The 18,292-nt window shown below is 26.2% G+C and overlaps 4 protein-coding genes across 10 annotated transcripts; 2 read left to right on the top strand and 2 right to left on the bottom strand.

Annotated features, from left to right (window-relative positions):
• The first annotated feature begins 1,635 nt into the window (after window positions 1-1,635).
• On the top strand, window positions 1,636-5,942 carry LOC122637851 (cyclin G). 4 transcript variants are annotated; one of them, XM_043830319.1, is made up of 6 exons: window positions 1,636-1,879; window positions 3,562-3,810; window positions 3,910-4,326; window positions 4,431-4,685; window positions 4,758-4,966; window positions 5,106-5,942. In XM_043830319.1, exons 2-6 carry the CDS (start codon window positions 3,691-3,693, stop codon window positions 5,149-5,151), a joined length of 1,047 nt encoding a protein of 348 aa, XP_043686254.1. In that variant the 5' UTR covers window positions 1,636-1,879; window positions 3,562-3,690; the 3' UTR covers window positions 5,152-5,942. The 4 variants fall into 4 exon arrangements, with proteins under 4 accessions (XP_043686254.1, XP_043686253.1, XP_043686252.1 ...); XM_043830318.1 differs by lacking the exon at window positions 1,636-1,879 and adding an exon at window positions 2,947-3,093; XM_043830317.1 differs by lacking the exon at window positions 1,636-1,879 and adding an exon at window positions 3,068-3,278.
• Window positions 5,943-8,340: 2,398 nt separating this feature from the next.
• Window positions 8,341-13,952, top strand: LOC122637847 (merlin). Of its 2 annotated transcripts, XM_043830309.1 has the most exons (9): window positions 8,342-9,029; window positions 9,119-9,248; window positions 9,333-9,538; window positions 9,750-9,977; window positions 10,069-10,278; window positions 10,381-10,487; window positions 11,410-11,539; window positions 11,618-11,953; window positions 12,027-13,952. In XM_043830309.1, the coding sequence occupies exons 1-9, from the start codon at window positions 8,931-8,933 to the stop codon at window positions 12,402-12,404; spliced, it is 1,824 nt and encodes a 607-aa protein (XP_043686244.1). In that variant the 5' UTR covers window positions 8,342-8,930; the 3' UTR covers window positions 12,405-13,952. The 2 variants fall into 2 exon arrangements, with proteins under 2 accessions (XP_043686243.1, XP_043686244.1); XM_043830308.1 differs by having other exon boundaries at window positions 8,341-9,029; window positions 10,069-10,487.
• LOC122637852 lies at window positions 13,915-16,422 on the bottom strand. Of its 3 annotated transcripts, none has more exons than XM_043830322.1 (6): window positions 15,400-16,422; window positions 15,164-15,203; window positions 14,958-15,102; window positions 14,761-14,890; window positions 14,341-14,684; window positions 13,915-14,267 (listed from the first exon to the last, which is right to left on the bottom strand). In XM_043830322.1, the coding sequence occupies exons 2-6, from the start codon at window positions 15,180-15,182 to the stop codon at window positions 14,039-14,041; spliced, it is 867 nt and encodes a 288-aa protein (XP_043686257.1). In that variant the 5' UTR covers window positions 15,183-15,203; window positions 15,400-16,422; the 3' UTR covers window positions 13,915-14,038. The 3 variants fall into 3 exon arrangements, with proteins under 3 accessions (XP_043686257.1, XP_043686256.1, XP_043686255.1); XM_043830321.1 differs by having other exon boundaries at window positions 15,164-15,266; window positions 15,422-16,422; XM_043830320.1 differs by having other exon boundaries at window positions 15,422-16,422.
• Window positions 16,423-16,572: 150 nt separating this feature from the next.
• LOC122637857 (multiple coagulation factor deficiency protein 2 homolog) lies at window positions 16,573-18,261 on the bottom strand. Its single transcript, XM_043830335.1, has 6 exons — window positions 18,114-18,261; window positions 17,853-17,995; window positions 17,629-17,682; window positions 17,270-17,415; window positions 16,982-17,130; window positions 16,573-16,902 (listed from the first exon to the last, which is right to left on the bottom strand). The coding sequence occupies exons 2-6, from the start codon at window positions 17,964-17,966 to the stop codon at window positions 16,724-16,726; spliced, it is 642 nt and encodes a 213-aa protein (XP_043686270.1). The 5' UTR covers window positions 17,967-17,995; window positions 18,114-18,261; the 3' UTR covers window positions 16,573-16,723.
• Window positions 18,262-18,292: the final 31 nt, after the last annotated feature.

Genomic DNA, 18,292 nt, shown 5'->3' with positions numbered 1-18,292 from the left:
GTAGAATCTACACTAAACATTCGTCATATGCAACCGGACATCCTATAAAGATCGAATTCATAACAAATTTTTAACGAATAATTCATTTTAATTGTTTCAAAGATATAAATTAAAATTCGTCAATATACAATATGAATCTTACAATAAGAAATCCAACGAAATCCTTTAAGCATAAATGGCATTATAGACATAACCTACTTTTCCGTCGTTTTCAAAGGAGCTGACGAAATCGCTGACGTAACGTCTTATAATTTTGGTATTATACTACATTTTACATTTAAGTACCCTTCAGACAATAATATATAAATATTTAAATACGATACACATATTTTTTTCTTTTTCTTAATGAATATAAATTTTCTATTCTTCTAAGTATTATTATTTCTTGCAGCATTTTATGATACAATTCTTCACTTTTGTATAATAAGTAATTGAAACAAAGAAAAAAAAAAAAGAAAAGAGTAATAACAAATATTTTTATAAATTTCTATAGAAATCTACCATTTCATTTTTATCCAGTTAGGAGATGGTACGACGAGGGAGAGGGAAGAGGAGTCAAGACAGAATACGTGATATGTTAGTCGAGAGAGAAGGGGGAATATCGTTAAGGAGGGAGTGAGAGAGAGAGAGAGAGAGAGAGAGAGAGAGAGAGAGAGAGAGAAACAGAGAAGTCGATGGTCTCGTGTGCTTAGTTCCATTAATAATACGAGTTGTATAAAGTTAACTAGAATCTTCTCTCATTCTAAGAGAACGGTGTGATCGATGGTGACGAATTCGAACATATAAACGACTGTCGAAATTTCTTGGAATTTCGTTAGAACGACGATAGAACGCGCGAAGAAAATATTTAAGAAAATAAAAGAAATAAAAAAAAAAAAAAGAAATAAATCGCTCTTTGTCAGTGCAATAGATTCGCATAAAATTCGATGAAAAAATTATGCGAAAGCTTTGAATGAATTCTCTAATATATATTTTTTATATGTATATATATATATATATATGTACACACATGTATAAATATATATATTTATAATCAAATCGAAAGAAATAATCGAAATTTATTAAACGTTATCGACCGTTGGCAATGAAGTGCGAAATGAAATTTCTATGGGAATTGAAGTTCGTTAAAAAACTTTATAACACGTATACTATCTCGAGAGAAGACAAAACTTGAGAACGTAGTCTATAAAAAACGTTTTCAACAGAGTATCGAGTTTTTCGTCCCATCTAATATATATACATATATATATATACATATATATATATACATATATATATATACATATATATATATATTTGTTCTCCCCTACGATACATTTTTTGTCTACAATTATATCAAATATTTTCGAGAGAAAACCACACCGTACACGCATACGGTTCGTACATATTAATTTCTTCAATTTTGAATTACTGCGTTCTTTGGTGAATATCAATCTTCGAAAGAAAGAAAGAAAAAAAAAAAAAAAAGAAAAACAGTAAATATTTCGATCGAATCGTTCGATCCTCGTCAATTTTTTCTCTTCCACTTAATTTTATATATATGTGTGTGTAGATATCTAACTTCTTTCAGTGTTGAACATGTGCGTGCGTGTGTACGTGTGTCGTGTATGTATATGTAATATTCCTATAGAGAGATTTGAAAGATTCGATTACAAATGTTAGATCACAAGTTGTATATTTGCTTGTGTGCTTAACGCGTGACACACTCTCTTTCTCACGCACGCATACATACACATACACACACATATATATACATATTGTGTTCTGACAGTTCGTTTTGTCGTTGGTCATTGACGCTTTGAACTATATAGTCCTGCTTTTGTCTTCTTCCTAAAGAAGATTATTCGAACGAATCTCTTCATTTAGTTTCTCTTTTCGAGTAAGTGAATTTTTTTTTGTTTTGTTTTTTTTTTTTTAAATATTCTATTATTATTGTTATTCTTGTTATTATTATCATTACTAATATATATAATAATAATATCGAAATAATATTAAAATATTATTATTATTATTACTATTGCTACTACTATTATTATTACTTGTTGTATATCATTCATCCAAATAGAAATGAAAGGACGAAGAAAAAAAGTTGAATCGATCTTTCGAGAATGATTTGAAAAATTTCGTAATGCTTAGATGTATGTATGTATGTATGTATATATATATATATATATATATATATATATATATATATATGTATGTATGTATGTATGTATGTATGTATGTATGTATGTGTGAATGTAAAGGTACAAGAGACAATTAATTCTTTTATTTATTTATCTTTTCTTTGTTCTTGCAGCTTTTATCGAAATACTTAACAAAAGTTGTTCTAATTTTCTTTTTTCTTATCACTCGTGTTGCCATAGTAATTTTTTTTTATCTACATTTTCTACGTATGCACATATACGTAAGAATCTCATTTGCGTCATTTTGTATATGTTTAATTCAATCGAAAACAATTGCCTAACTTTTGTATCGGCTGATTCGTCTGAAAAAAAAATATATATGTATATATATATATATATATATATATATATATATATATATATGTATGTATGTATGTATGTATATACATCTTTTTTAAACTGAAAATTAAATATTTTTAATTTGATTTTTAGAAGTTTTGTTTAGTTTGTAAAATTATTTATTATGTTCTTATGAATGATAGATTAGTTATGAGAAAAAAGGATATGTGATTTGATATTATTTCAGTATGATCTTTACATTTCAGTTGGATTATTTTATGATCTCACGTGTGTGTAGAAGATTTGTCATGGTTGTTTGTAGATATATTGCGTCAGAAAGTAAAGCGTTGTGTTGAAAGATATGCGAAACACGAATCGTTGTTAACGCACAAAAAAGCACAGATTATAGTAACAACGTATTTTCAATTATCTAATAACTTATTAGTACAAATGATTTTTTGCACGTTAATATTTTTATTAGATTTTATGAAATTTTGTAAATATTTTTAATGGTACTCGTAGTATACTGATCACGATAAAAGTATGTATATATATGTGTGATTCGTTTAAAAATTGATGAAAAATGTTGGGAAAGAAATTGCGTGTCAATTTCTTCTCGTATATTTCGGTACGTAATGCGCAGTAGCGTCGTGATATACGTACAAAACAATGTTATTTTATAAAAGTGAAATGTAGCCTGTGTGATAAGATATGTGTCTTGAGAAATTTGAAACTTATAAACATGCAATGTCACTTGCTTCATTTGTTTTCTTTTCATGAAGCCTTTCGTTTCATTCTAAAGTTTTGATCAAGGTCTATTTACGCCTGAGATCATGTTTATGGACTCTCACAAGTGAATGTTGTGATAACCTTGAAATCATGACTACTTGCAGAGTTTCTTATTCTATAGAATAAATATAATACAATAAAATACTCTCTTTGCATAATTCATCAAAGATTGAATCTTATGTATTGATAAATAAACGAAAGATATCATGAAATTAAACTTTTATATCAAAGTATACTGTCTTCCATAATGATAAAATTATAAAAGATGTCATTCAAATACTTATATTATACTATTTTAATTTTACAGATACAAGGCTAGCCAGTTGTGTCATTCTTATTGTGTGATTAGAATTTTTAGTCATTCAATCAATAGTCTTTAAGATTATACTATAATTTTACCGTTTCCATAGCGAGCGGTTTATCATATAACATAAGAATGGACACATCAGGCTTTCCTGTACCAGATGCGATCCACCCACTACTTGAACAATTACAAGAAGCTTTGGTGCTTGAGGTTAAATATCAACCAAATCTTCAATTACTAACTACAACACAAGTAAGTTATTAATGGTGTATTTCTTGCTGTAAGATATCACATGTGTGTGTTATTTATATGTGAAAAAAATATTAAATACTAACATTGTGTTTATTACAGAATGATGAAATTACAATCGGTGCACGGGATGGATCTGCTCATGTATTAAGATGTTTGAAAGTATGGTACGATTTACCATCCGATGTATTTTTTGTTGCTATCAATTTGATGGATCGTTTTTTAACTAAAATGAAAGCCAGACCAAAACATATGGCTTGCATCAGTGTATCAGCTTTTCATATCGCTGCAGTTCAAATGGCTCAATCTTTGGATGCTGATCATTTGGTATCCATTTCTCAATGCAAGTGTACCGGAGGAGATCTTAAGCGTATGTCAGGTGTAATACGTAATAAATTAGAATGGGCACCAGCTATACAACCAATTACATCATTAACTTTTCTACAATTGTTTAATACAATGTTTCATACTGTTGCATCACATTTGGGTATTGGCGATATATATGCCAATGTAGTAATGGTAAGTATTCCTAATATAATTGTCAATAAATAAAATATTTTTTGAAATATAAGATATATGTATATAGATATATATATATATGTATGTGTATGTATATGTTTAAGGAATCTGAACTTTTTCTAAGATTAGAAATGATCGCTTGTGATGGAAATTGTGCAAGTTTAAGATCATCTGAAATAGCTTTGGTCTTACTCTGTACATATTTGGATGCAGCCGTTAAAAGATTAGATGCAAATAAAGATGTTACTATTTCTGTAACATCAATGGCTGGTCCTTCTACTATTAATTCATCTGTAACACCGGCGCATCAAATGTTAAGACTGGTAGAATTTGCTGCTGAAGTACAAAAAATTTGCAAGGTATGGCAGATAGATATATATAGATAGAAATGTTGTACAAAAAGTAGATATTAATACCATATGTAACAAAAGATTTCAGGCGATAGCTTTGTTTCTACACATGAAGCTGTAAGTGCCGTTTTAAATAAATATAATGCCCAAGAACAAACGCCTCATAGACAAAGACTCATATGGAGATTATCTTCACGTACAGCTCGTCTTTTGCGTCCGACTGATAAATTTACTTCTGTTTTACCTGTTATTGCTGAACACACTCCAGTTCCATCTCCAAGTAGGATTAGGTAAATTTTGACATTTTATTAAATTAAATAAGAGAGTTTCAAAAGTTGGATATATATATATATATATAAATGATAAATATAATAATAATAGTTATATATTTATATATTGAACATTAAGATCTTTGTTGTTATATTACAGAAAAAACCGTAAGTTCTCCCGTCGTCATGGAAACAAGAGGCGTTAGTATATCTCGTTTATACTCGACAATGAGTAAGAAAGATCTGTCGTATTTGGACGAATTTGAATTTAAAATAGCATTTTCCAACACAATATTTAATAATAGACATGGTATTGACCTTGCATGTTATTTGGAAATGGAAAATCATTCAATGTAAGTCATTATCTTATCGTGTTATTTGAGAGGCACACAAATGTATAATTGTTCTTTTTTTTTTATTTGTATTCAAATTTTTCTAAAGTCTATTCTCTACCCAAAAAATTTACGAATTAGGAAAATATTATAATATTGTTTTGAAGCAACTATATGTTATAAAAGTTGTAAAATATTAGAAAAGAAATTAATATAATGAAAAAAGAAAAACAGATATCGATTTACCTTTTTCTAAAATGGAAATTGATGTGATATAATATAATGTCGATTATATTTTATAATTTATTAAAAAGATAATTGTTGAGAAAAATTCATTTTAACTTTATATTTGTGGTATATTCTAATAGAGAAAGAAAAAAATGATGTAAAAGCGAATAAGAAAAATTTTGCACTTATACAAAATATATTACACAAAAGAGTGATCTTTATAAAATAAAGATACAATAAAGTATAATGAGGTATTTGATAGGTTTAATAATGATATTAGATTATATCTTTTACCATGATCCTGTAAGTAATTGTAAAAAAAAAAAAAAAAAAAAGAAAAAAAAGAAAAGAAATAAAAATTGTATGAATGTAAACATTTGATCATATTCTAGTGGAATAGAGAATCTTTTTTAGTATTAAACGATTAAAAATTAATTTAAAAAAAAAAAAAAAAAAAAAAAAAAAAATTGAGTTAATATGAGAATTATTTGTATATATAAAAAAGATGATGTTGCTTGAAAGTCTTTATGGTACGAGTGTGTTTGAATTGGATGATATATATACAAATGCGTGTATATATGATTTTGCAATTGATCTAGTAATGAAATCTTGAGTATTGAGAGCATTTAATTTTTAGTAATTATATTTTATATATTTCAATAATTGTTCGTATCAAATAAATTCAAATTTTTCATATAGAAAAATTAAATCTACACTAAAGTTTTTTATAACTAAATGTTGTATTATGATATAATATATAATATTATATTGTAATATATAATTTAAAGATATATAAAAAGATATAATATTTATGAATAGTTCAATTTATTAAGTGCACACGCATCATAATACATTGAAGAAGAAACAGCAAATTAAATGTTCAATTCTTTATCTCTTAGTTTGTCATTAAAAACAAAAATTAGAATTCTTAAATAATTAAAAAATCTGACAAAAATATAACAAAGTTAATTATTCAAATATTATTTTATATAATACAGATTTGAAGTTGCACAAATATTATAATTTGTAAATCTATGTTTGTTTGTAATCAGGACCATTTAACTCCTAATACGTTTGTCTGTAATAACAATTTTTTACTGATATTTATTATTTGCTCTCTTTATCTTGTGTAAGTATACAAGAAAATAATTATGTACTGCCAATTGAAAGCGCATTAATACTCATCACTTTTTATGAATAATGTTTATTATAAGAATATATTTTTTGTTATCAATGAAACACAGTTCTCTTTTATATGATGCATGCAATTAGTTCCTTATCACAATTATTTTATCGAACAACATTAATGTACAAGTTTCTCTTGCATGTGTTAATTACGCGTATATAGAAAGAATCATGAAATACTATTCATATTACTTTTAAGAAAATTAGAAATGTATATTTCTTAAAATAAAATTTTTTCAGTTATTTGCACAATAGTATTTCAAAAACTATATATCACATAGCTTATAGTGTATTTAGATTATTTACAATAACATTAATTTTATTGTAGGCAAATATTTCACACAACAGAAAGTTTTAGCTATTAAAATTAAGATAAAAATATTATTTAAGAGTCATGTAAATTATATATATATATATATACATATATATATATATATAATCATAATATATTTTTGCTATTGAAAATATAATAATATTTGTGCAAAATTATATTGGTCTTTTTTGTGACATGTGCTATGTACAATAAACAGCATGAATACTTTGTGATATTATTAGGGATACCAAAAAAAATGTTCATATTTAACAAAAATTTGTAAAAAATAATTTAGTACAATATATGTATATAACAACAAATATGTGAGTGAACATATCAAATAAAGATAATTATTTTAATTTTGTATATACACAAAACAAAATTATATATGCATAATTATACAACACAAAATTATTTTGTACTTATATTAATTATGAAAATAATCATTATATGATTACAAAATAAATTGTATCTCTCAAGAAATAATAACGATAAAATTTAACATGACATTGTTTAAGTATTTATTGTTTTTCTAATGATATTAATTTATATTTATTTACATAATTAATAAATTAATATACTTTAAATTATTTTATATAAATTCTTAAAATCTACTTATTATATGTTATTGTTAAATTAGTAATATGTATTATTCCTGTAATGTGTGATATAAGGATCACAATGTTTTAATTTATAAATTGTATATAAATTTAAATATTTTATATTTACTAAACATATTTGAACACATATGAACTAGTTAAACTGAGTAAATATGTATTCAAACAAATGGAAGATGTATAAAATGTTACTTGATTTACAAGTAACATTTTATTATCAAAAACATTTTAATATTATAAACAATACTTTTAGAAAGATTAATTAGATTTATTGATTTGAGATTTATTTTCACAAGTATCACATAAAATTCAATTTCTATTTTTTTGCCACATTATGGATTAAAATATTTGCATATGAATAAAGAAAAGTAAAAAAAATATCGAGTTGCGAAAATGGAAATGTTAGTAGTCATTAAAACGTCATTTACAATAAAAATTATTTAAATAATTCTTTTCCCGAAATTAAAAAATTAAAAATTATTAAATACTTTTTAGCTTAATTATATGTTAAAACGCGTTGACAAAAAACTGGTAAAAGAGAAAATATATTGTTGATTCAAATGATTAAACTTTAAACTCTGAATAGTTGAATAAACAGACAGGACAAAGTCTGATAAGATTTTTTGTTTGTAGTTGTAAGAGCTGACTCTAATGTTTATATTTACAAATACTTATTTTCTCATAGATGGCACTCCAAACAGTGTGCATGAATTTTCATATCTCTGTTTATGTGACTAGTTTGAGTTGTGTAAAATTTTTTTGGTTTGAATCCATTTTAAAAATCGAGATACAATTATAATTAATTCGAATTAGATTATTTATCTTTACCGATGTTACGATCGTGTTCTTTTCGTAAGCATATAGTGAAGAATTCATTCGCTAATTCAGTGCTGCTATTGGTCAATGAAAGATATCCGTTTCGTTATTGGATGCAAACAAAAGAAGAAATCTTAATTCAGTTGTGAAAAAGATACGAGATTTGTTTTCAAATATTTGAAACACTTTATCGAGACAGATTCTATGACATCTCTTAATCATTAACACCATAATCAAAATAAGATATTATATTTATTGTTTTTTGTGTGAATTTATCCCCTCTTTATACCACATTAATATTAAAACATGTGTAAATAAGGTTAACTCCTCGAAGATTACTTATATTTTGTGATGTCTATTTTAATCCTGCAACTGCTCTGCAATAACACATGAACATATTTCAACAATATCATATTATAACATAGAATGTTTGTAAACTTTTTAAAATGTTTAGAGATTGGTTATATCAATTTCTCTAATGCTTAGTGAATACAATGAAAAGTAAAATGCCACAATTTCGGAGGAAAAAATCGGGGAAATCCTTTCCAGTGAAAGTCTCTACCTTGGACGCAGAATTGGAATTTAATTTAGAAGTCAGTAGTGTATCATTAGTTTTTTATTGTTATTTATAATTTTTCTCTATGAAATATTTCGTTGCAAATATGTCAATTTATCTTTACAGTGGAGATCTACGGGAAGAGATTTGTTTGACTTAGTGTGTAGAACAATTGGACTCAGGGAAACATGGTATTTTGGGCTTCAGTACGAAGATTCTAAAGGATTTATATCTTGGTTAAAATTAGATAAGAAAGGTAAATTTCATTAAGATTAAGCATCTGTTAATATCTATTAATATATTATAATACTTGTTAAGATATATGTTGTTTCTACCGTAGTTCAAGATCAAGGCATTTCGCAACAGCCTACAACTCCTTTTATGTTTCTGGCCAAATTTTATCCCGAAGATGTGTCGGAAGAATTGGTACAAGAAGTTACACAGCATTTATTTTTTCTTCAAGTGAAACAAGCTATTTTGTCAATGGATATTTATTGTCCTCCAGAAGCTTCTGTTTTACTTGCGTCATATGCGGTACAAGCAAAGGTATTTTGAGAGATATTACGTTTTTTTAACGTATGGGATAAAATTGTTTATTTTTGCATGCATAATTGAATTTATCTTTCTTACAATATATAGTCTAAGAAAGATAACAACACATTGATTTCTGGCAGATAAGTTTAATGTATATATAGACATACAAGTATATGTAGATATTAATTGGTTATGATTGTAATTATTACTGCACGGTTGTTAGTACGGGGACTATGATGAAGTTTCATACCGCCCAGGAATGCTGGCCAGTGAAGATCTACTTCCACAAAGAGTCATAGATCAATATCAAATGACTGCTGAAATGTGGGAAGATCGAATAAAGATTTGGTATGCTGATCATCGTGGAATGTCTAGAGACGAGGCAGAAATGGAATATCTTAAAATTGCACAAGATTTGGATATGTATGGTGTGAATTATTTTCCTATTAGCGTAAGTAAGATTTATCAAATTTTATCATTCGCAGAAGGAGAACTAGATTTCAATAATCAATATTAAGGATATATATATATTTCTGTTTTAGAACAAAAAAGAAACAAATCTATGGCTCGGGGTAACAGCATTGGGATTGAATATCTACGAGAAGGAAAACAAGCTCGCTCCTAAAACTACATTTACGTGGTCTGAAATTCGACATATTAGCTTTGATGATAAGAAGTTTGTCATAAAACCAGTGGAAAAGACATCGCCAAACTTCGTGTTCTTCTCGCAGAAAGTTCGCATGAATAAACTGGTAAAAAAACAGTCAGATGTTGCCAGCTGGGTGAAGGGTTTGATAGCTTTAGGATTGGACGAACATAATAGTGACAAAGTTGCTCACATATTATTTGTTAAGATCCTGGACCTGTGTATTGGCAACCATGATCTATTTATGCGAAGACGCAAGCCTGACTCCATGGAGGTACAGCAGATGAAGGCTCAAGCCAAAGAAGAAAAATCACGGTAAACATATTTGTTTTTTCTTTAAATAATTACTCTTTAATTATTTTAATTATTTCAATAGATATTAAAATTAAATCTATGATTTCTTTTTAATACTTACAAACGTTTTGTATCATTCAGGTATGATATGCTTTTTATATTTGAAAAAAATTAATTTGTTTATATTTTACTAATTTTGTCAAAAAGTTTGAGACAGGTTTCATCCATCTACTTGGATGTGCTTTGGATTAGAAGACCTTAAAACAGCAAGAATGTCTTCGTATGTTAGAATATACCAATATAAAAATGGTTTGGGGGCATTGAGAAAATCAGATGACTTATATATACATATTATTTTATTGTATACATTTAAAAGCATACGAAATGAACTTTAAAAAATTCTGGAAAGCTAATTCTAAATTATGCAAGTCACTTTTACTTACATTAATAAAAACAACAAATTTAATAAAAATACTCTTTAATTGTAGATACATATATATTTATCACAATATAATAAATATGTATATTCATCGATACTACATGCTATGATTTACTGAATGTTTCAGGTAATAACTCTTTGCAAAAGAACTATACATAATTCATTCAGGCTCCTGAGTACTCATATACATTATATATATAAAATTTAGGACATACATGTTTTCAATACTGCCACAATGGAATTATTGGTAAATGTAGTTTGCATGCTATTATTCATTACTTAATAAATTGGCTCTGTCAGTAATAATATGTAAATTTTAAATTAAATGAAATATTAAAAGAAAAAAAAAAAAAAAAAAAGAAAAAAAAATTTGAATTAAGAAATTGATAGATGTTGAAATAAATTTATAAAAAACAAAATAAAAAATTTTACGAGTTCTTAGGAGCCTTAATGAGGATAATAATCCGAATTCACTTGTATTGAATTAATTACTGATCTTACTAGGAGACAGGTCGAAAGAAATAAGTTGGCAAGAGAAAAGCAATTAAGGGAAGCCGCAGAAAGAGAAAAAGCTGCTATGGAACAGCGTCTTTTACAGTATCAAGAAGAAATTCGTTTAGCGAATGAAGCTCTTGTAAGATTATTTATAATACACACACACTAGCATACTATATCTATTTTATATCAAAAAAAAATTTTCAAATCTCTATAGAGAAGATCCGAAGAAACAGCGGATCTTTTAGCTGAGAAGAGTCGGGTCGCTGAAGAGGAAGCGATGCTTCTTAGTCAAAAGGCATCAGAAGCAGAGCAAGAAATTACACGAATTCGATTAAACAATATGAAAGCCGAAGAAGAGAAAGTACATTTAGAACGGAAAACTAGGGAAGCAGAATTGTTAACCGAAAGACTGGTACAAGAATCAGAGAGAAGAGCTGCGGAAGCAGAAAAATTAAAAGATGAATTGTTAAGAGCACGTATTGCTGAAAAAGAAGCTAAAGAAAAGCTTTTAGAATTTCTCAGCAGAAATGCTTATACTGCTGCTATAACAGTAAGTAAAAACAAATTTAGATAATGTGATTTTATTATGTGCAAAATGGTAATAATTTTTTTCGTTATAATAGCCCGTCCCAAATCTGTTTCCTTCAACACAAGTATTTACATCAGATTTACAAGCGGATCTTCAGAATTTGCAATTAGATGCCGAACCATTACCATCTGACTTGACCTCGTATGATCTTATTGCTGATGGTGATGTAGATCAGTTATCATTAGAAATAGAAAAAGAACGAGTCGATTATTGGGAGAAGAGTAAACATTTACAAGAACAATTAAGAGAATTGCGATCTGAAATAGAAGTTATGAAAGTTGGTGAGAAACAGTGTGAATTAGATCAGTTACACGAGGAACAGATGAGACTGGGAGAAAATAAATATAGTACATTGAAAAAAGTTAAATCAGGTTCTACTAAAGCTAGAGTTGCTTTCTTTGAAGAATTATAATATAATTCTTTTTTCAAAAAATACAAAAGATCTGTATTATACGAAATAGGGATTAACGATTTTGAATTTAATCTATGAAACATTCATTTTTTATATCTATACGCTTCCATAGTTTAAAAAAAGTTACAGAAAGGGCTATATATATATGTGTATTCTTTTTTCTTAGCAAACGTTATATGTTTGTTGATAATAATGTATTACAAAAATTGATCATTAAGCTACTATGTAAGCTATTAAATTTTGTCTATATTGATAACTGGATTATATTTTTATAAATTCATTAATGACGAACTCTTAATAGTTTTAGAGTTATATACTCTATAAATCTTTTATCACAAAATGTTATAGAGAATAGAACGATATCATGTACTAAAGTTTTCTGACTTATGCTCTTAAACAAAACAGATACCTCTAGTAATTAAAATACTAAGGATATCAATGAATACATATTATATGGTACATCCATTAAGATCGTACTTTTTATATTTCATTTTTCTTTTAAATTAAGTATAGTGAAATCTTCAGTAATGATTCCTTAGAAAATTGAATCGACTATATTTTTTTTATATATCGCGCGTGAGCGCATACACACATACACACACATGTATATATATAAAATAATAGTAGATAATATTCTTTTATTTATGCACTTTCCATATTATTACAGTAAATGACTTCAAAATGTTACATGAAATATGAATGAAAGTATACATTTATTTGAAAATTCGAGTTTGTGTAAATGATAATTCTTTTTATTTGTTTGTATAAAAATATGTTGTCATCTGAGACAGGTCCCTGTGTAGTAAATGCTTTATAGCAGTAGTTTACACTGAGTGATTCTATAAAATAGGAATTTAAAAAGATTTTTCAATAATTGTTGTACTCTCTGAAAGAATTAGTTTATTTCAGTTTTTTCTCTATCTTTATTTCTTTAATATTTAAAGAAAAGTGCCTTATGATATAAGAGCATATGCGTTGAAAGGTATAATTATTAAACATCCATACTATGTGTGCTTATATTTTGTTATTATGTGCATATTATATAATAATGTATTTATAGATTACAATGAAATATCATTAAATGTGTTTTAATGGCCATAGACTGCAATACGTAAAGTAAGAGAATTTTATTAAATTGTCGAGATGAATCAGAATTTGTTATATTGGAAATGACTTACAATTCCTACATACATTGTATGTGTGAGCGTATGAAACGTTTGTATGGAGATGAATGTAAATGTGTGGATTTTAAAATACTGTTATAGTTTATTATTATTTCTAAAAATCTGGTCTAAAATGTCATATGAATGTGTATATATATATATAAAAAAAAGAATTCAACGGACATTTAAATACTATTATATGAAATTTTTAAAATTATATATAAACTCTTTGACCAATTCATTCATAGTATTACTAAATTTTGTAGTAGCTACGTTATTCCAGTTATGCTTACATTTTACAATGTACACATTATTACTATATGAAAAGATTTAAATTGATATCAGTATTCAATGTATTAAGTATTAAACGATTTATTTTTACTTATATATTCATACATTTTTTAGACATCCTTTATAAACCATATATTTAATGTTATATGTATTATTTTTTTCTTCTGTTGTTATATATACTTAATTGAATACAAAAGAAGTGGAAGACTTTATCTGATTAAATTCTTTTGACAATGTTGGCATAAGATATAAACTTTCATTATCCTCTATGTTTGGTACTCTAAAAAATAGATCACGCATCAGTGTTCCATCGCTAGTAAGTTCTTCCAAATCGTTCTTACTCTTAGTTTTCATATCTTGAGAATGTTTAAGATTCAGTTCGATATTAGTGGCATTGAAATTATATTTTCTAAAAATCAATTATGTAAATTATTATTAAGCTTTTCACAGAAAAATTATATTGTATTAAATAATATTACTACCTGATGTCACATTTTGTATACAAATTGAGATCATCTGTTGTTTGAGAGGCTTTATCGATCATTTTATTTTTAAGAAGATTTTGAGCAAGATCTCTGGAATGCAATAATTTCTCTAATCTAAGAGATTCTTTTAATCTTTGAATTTTTGCTACAAGATTACTTCTCTCTATCTCTTTTTGACTAAGAACCTCATGGATAATTACTTTTTCACATAAAAGATCTCTTACATTTTCTACTAGATTCATAAATTGTTTTTCTTGCGCCAGCAATTGACATGTTAACAATTCAAGTGCTTGTATAATTTGAATCCTTAAACTTGTTCTTTTTGTCTTAGCTTCGGAGAGCTAGAAAAATAAAGAGAAGTTAAACAAGAAGATAAAAATCAAAGAAAACAAATTATATGAAAAATATTAATTTTACTTCAAATTCTAATTGCTTTTTTTCACAGTTATGACGATTAAGAAATATTTGATATTCTTCCAGTAAAGCTTTTTTTTCAGATTCGCTCACAGCTAAATCAGATTTAACTTCATGCATTTCACGAGTACATCTATATGTAAATATATGTGAACATAATATTGAGTATGAAATAAATAGTAAAAAAAGTTACAACTCACTTTGCCAAATGTTTGATTAATAATGATATTCGTTTTCTATCAGCAGGACATAAATCTTGTATGTGTGAAAAATTATAAGTGCTCTCCTTATTGTTGTTACTACATTTCGAGCACGTTGCCTTTATTTCTTCTATTTCTTCACTTTCTGTTAATATGCTAATATAATAATATATATATATATAAAATATTTTGTATATGCGATTTACCTTCTTCACCACATCTCATATTGCAAAAATATTGCCGAATCTGCAAAACACGTTGATGGAATTTGGTGAGCCTATGTGCATGGATTTGTTCTCATTTTTTCTTCTATACTTCACAAGTTAATAACTTAAATCAATAACTCAACGAGAAAAAAGATTTGATGGATGAATAATAATAATAATAATAGTATTAATAATAATTTGAGAAAAACAAAAATATCAGATAAGAATAAACACACTTATACATCACGATATATGCACCTTGTAGACCATTTTACGTACGAAGTCACGAGATTATTCTCATCGTACGTTTTTTCACACATTGTTAAAGCAGTATTTTTATTATTTTGTAATATTGTTAGAAAAATATCTTGCTTTTCGTAATACAAAATATTTGTCTCATATATGACACATAAAAAAAAGAAAAGGAAACAAAAAGTAAACTTGTTTTAAATGTTATGCAATTGTTTAACATTTGTTTCAATACAATAAAAACTACTTTTATATAATTATTTTCACGACTGATATTTTATATATATTAAGAATTTATGAAATAATATTTACTATTAGTTTTAATATAATTAGTTATATATCTTTACAATGAATACAACTATAAAATATAAATTTTGTTTTTGTTCACTATTATTTACTATTGTTAATAACAAAATGAGATTAATTCTAAGATACAATTATTATCTCATTTGTATAAAAAATTAATACTCTAAATGTTCAAGTAACTAATATCAAAAGTATTGTATTTACTGTATGTTTGATAATAATCTTTATATATATCACAGTTATATATACAGACCAATATTTATAGTAACATGTGTATATTTATTACGAATATAAATTTCAATTTCCTATATTAAGTATTATTATACCACATATACAGAGCGATGAAAAAAATTACCAGCAGACTATATTGTGATTGTATTATCTGTTAAATAAACAAATAAGTCTTTTAATGCAAATATTAGTAGCCTGTAAAATTTTGTTAGTAACTTTAGTTACACTCTATACAATATATATACATACATGACATAATTTATACTATTATGTACTCTTTTCGTTGTGTTAATCTAATTAACATTTTTTCCAAATACATAACATACATAACATGATAGGAATTATCTTTAACACGTTTTAAAAAAGTCAATTTACCTTGATATTTGCGATTAATTATCGCTTTACGTGATACACATTTTTTTTCACACTCCATATACACGATACAATATTTTTAATTATTATTAATATATGAAAATAGATTTTTGTATACAACTTATTGTATACCCAGTATTTTTTATCTTTTTCATTTGTAGACTTTTAGATATATATGTAAATTCAAGTATACAACAAGCTACAGAAAAAAAGTATTATATGAACAACAGAATGTAGACAATGAAAGTATGTTTAGATGAAATGCAAAAGCATTTAATTAAGTCTGAACAAATAAAACTTGATGACAAAAAGTACTGATGAAAAATTTACTATTTTTGTAAGAAATAATAATTTTAATGTATATGACTGTTTTTGTAATTCCATAATATAAAGTTATTTTAATTACTGTCGACCAGTAGCAGCTGCATTTTGCTGAGCTTGTATGAATTCTGGATAATCTATATATCCATCTTTATTCATATCATCTACAGCAAGAATTGGATCAATTAAATTAATCAATTCGTCATCTTGAAATAATTTATCTCCGCCGTTTGATGTCGCAGGATCTTGTTTATTTTGTTCTACATATATAAATAATATATTCGTTAACAAAATATCTAATTTATATAGAAATATAATTTTATATTTCTATATACTTACCATGCCAATGAATAAGAGATTTTATTAATTCGCATCCATCCAATTTATTGTTGTTATCTGAATCGTGCATTTTAAAATAATGAAACTGCAATTCCTGTTCTGTCATTTTATTTGTATCAATTGGAACTTCCATATGTTCTGCGATATGACTAAAAAAATATCATTTTAATTGAAGTTAGAGAACTTTTTTTTTTATTAATAAATATAACTTTATATTTATTAATAAATTCAACTTCATATTTTGTGATCATAGATGTTTCATTTATTTATAAAATTGTTATTACTCACGCTTTTTCCTGAGCTATATTGGCAGCATTAAGTATTTGCTGAGGTTGATGATTGTGATTGTGCATTTGTTGCTGTATAGGGGCTTGAACAGGTATTTGTTGTTGTACAGGTGCTTGATGAATAGGCACATGTTGTATTGGAACTTGCTGATGTTATATTGGTAAAGTAATTAAATCAAATGATAGATCAAATTAAAACAATTTATAAATTAGAAATATCTTAATTATTCGTATTAGTAACAAGACGAAAAACTAAATGATTTTTTGTAATGAAATTAAAAAAAAAGACGAATGAAAATTGTTATCAATAATATCTATTCGCTATATATTTTAACATTATATTAAATTATCAATTTTTACTTGTTGCTGTGAACCCTGTTGTACTTGTGGTACCTGGTGTATTTGCTGAGTAGGCTAGAAGAAAAGAAATAGATTCTATTAAAAGTAAAAATATTCTTTAAAATATAATTTATAAAATAACTCTTTTCTTTTTTATGACAAATATAAAAAAGTTGAAAAGACTGTTACTGAATCATTATTCCTTGTATACCATATGTTTCTTCATAATAATGAAATAAATGTACCTGCTGAACTTGATAATGCTGAGGAGGTACACCTGGTGCAATTCTTTGACCTTGTCCAAATGTATTATCTACTCCAAAAAATCCAATAATAAATAACCATAGAGTCCAATACATTTTGAAACACTGTGCTTTAAAAATAATCACTGTAACAAACCGGTAAATAAAAGATCACGTATTTTAATAAAAATATAAAAATTCGTATAGAAATGATTGATTTCGTTAATTATGAAACTTTCCAATGATTAGTATGATAAAAAATACCTTAATTATGTATTAAAAGAGAAAGAAGAGATTTGATCGAAATATATAACTTTCTTTTTCAACAGATCACTACTGTTCAGGTTAAGTTATAAAAACAACCATGCAGATCTGACGTGGACGTATTTCATGATAGCGCTAGTACTGACTGTGGCTGGTACTGACTGTTGGATACCTGCCCT

Source organism: Vespula pensylvanica, chromosome 2, assembly GCF_014466175.1.
Source record: "Vespula pensylvanica isolate Volc-1 chromosome 2, ASM1446617v1, whole genome shotgun sequence".
Classification (NCBI taxonomy): domain Eukaryota; kingdom Metazoa; phylum Arthropoda; class Insecta; order Hymenoptera; family Vespidae; genus Vespula; species Vespula pensylvanica.
This window is presented reverse-complemented; position numbering and strand designations above follow the sequence as displayed.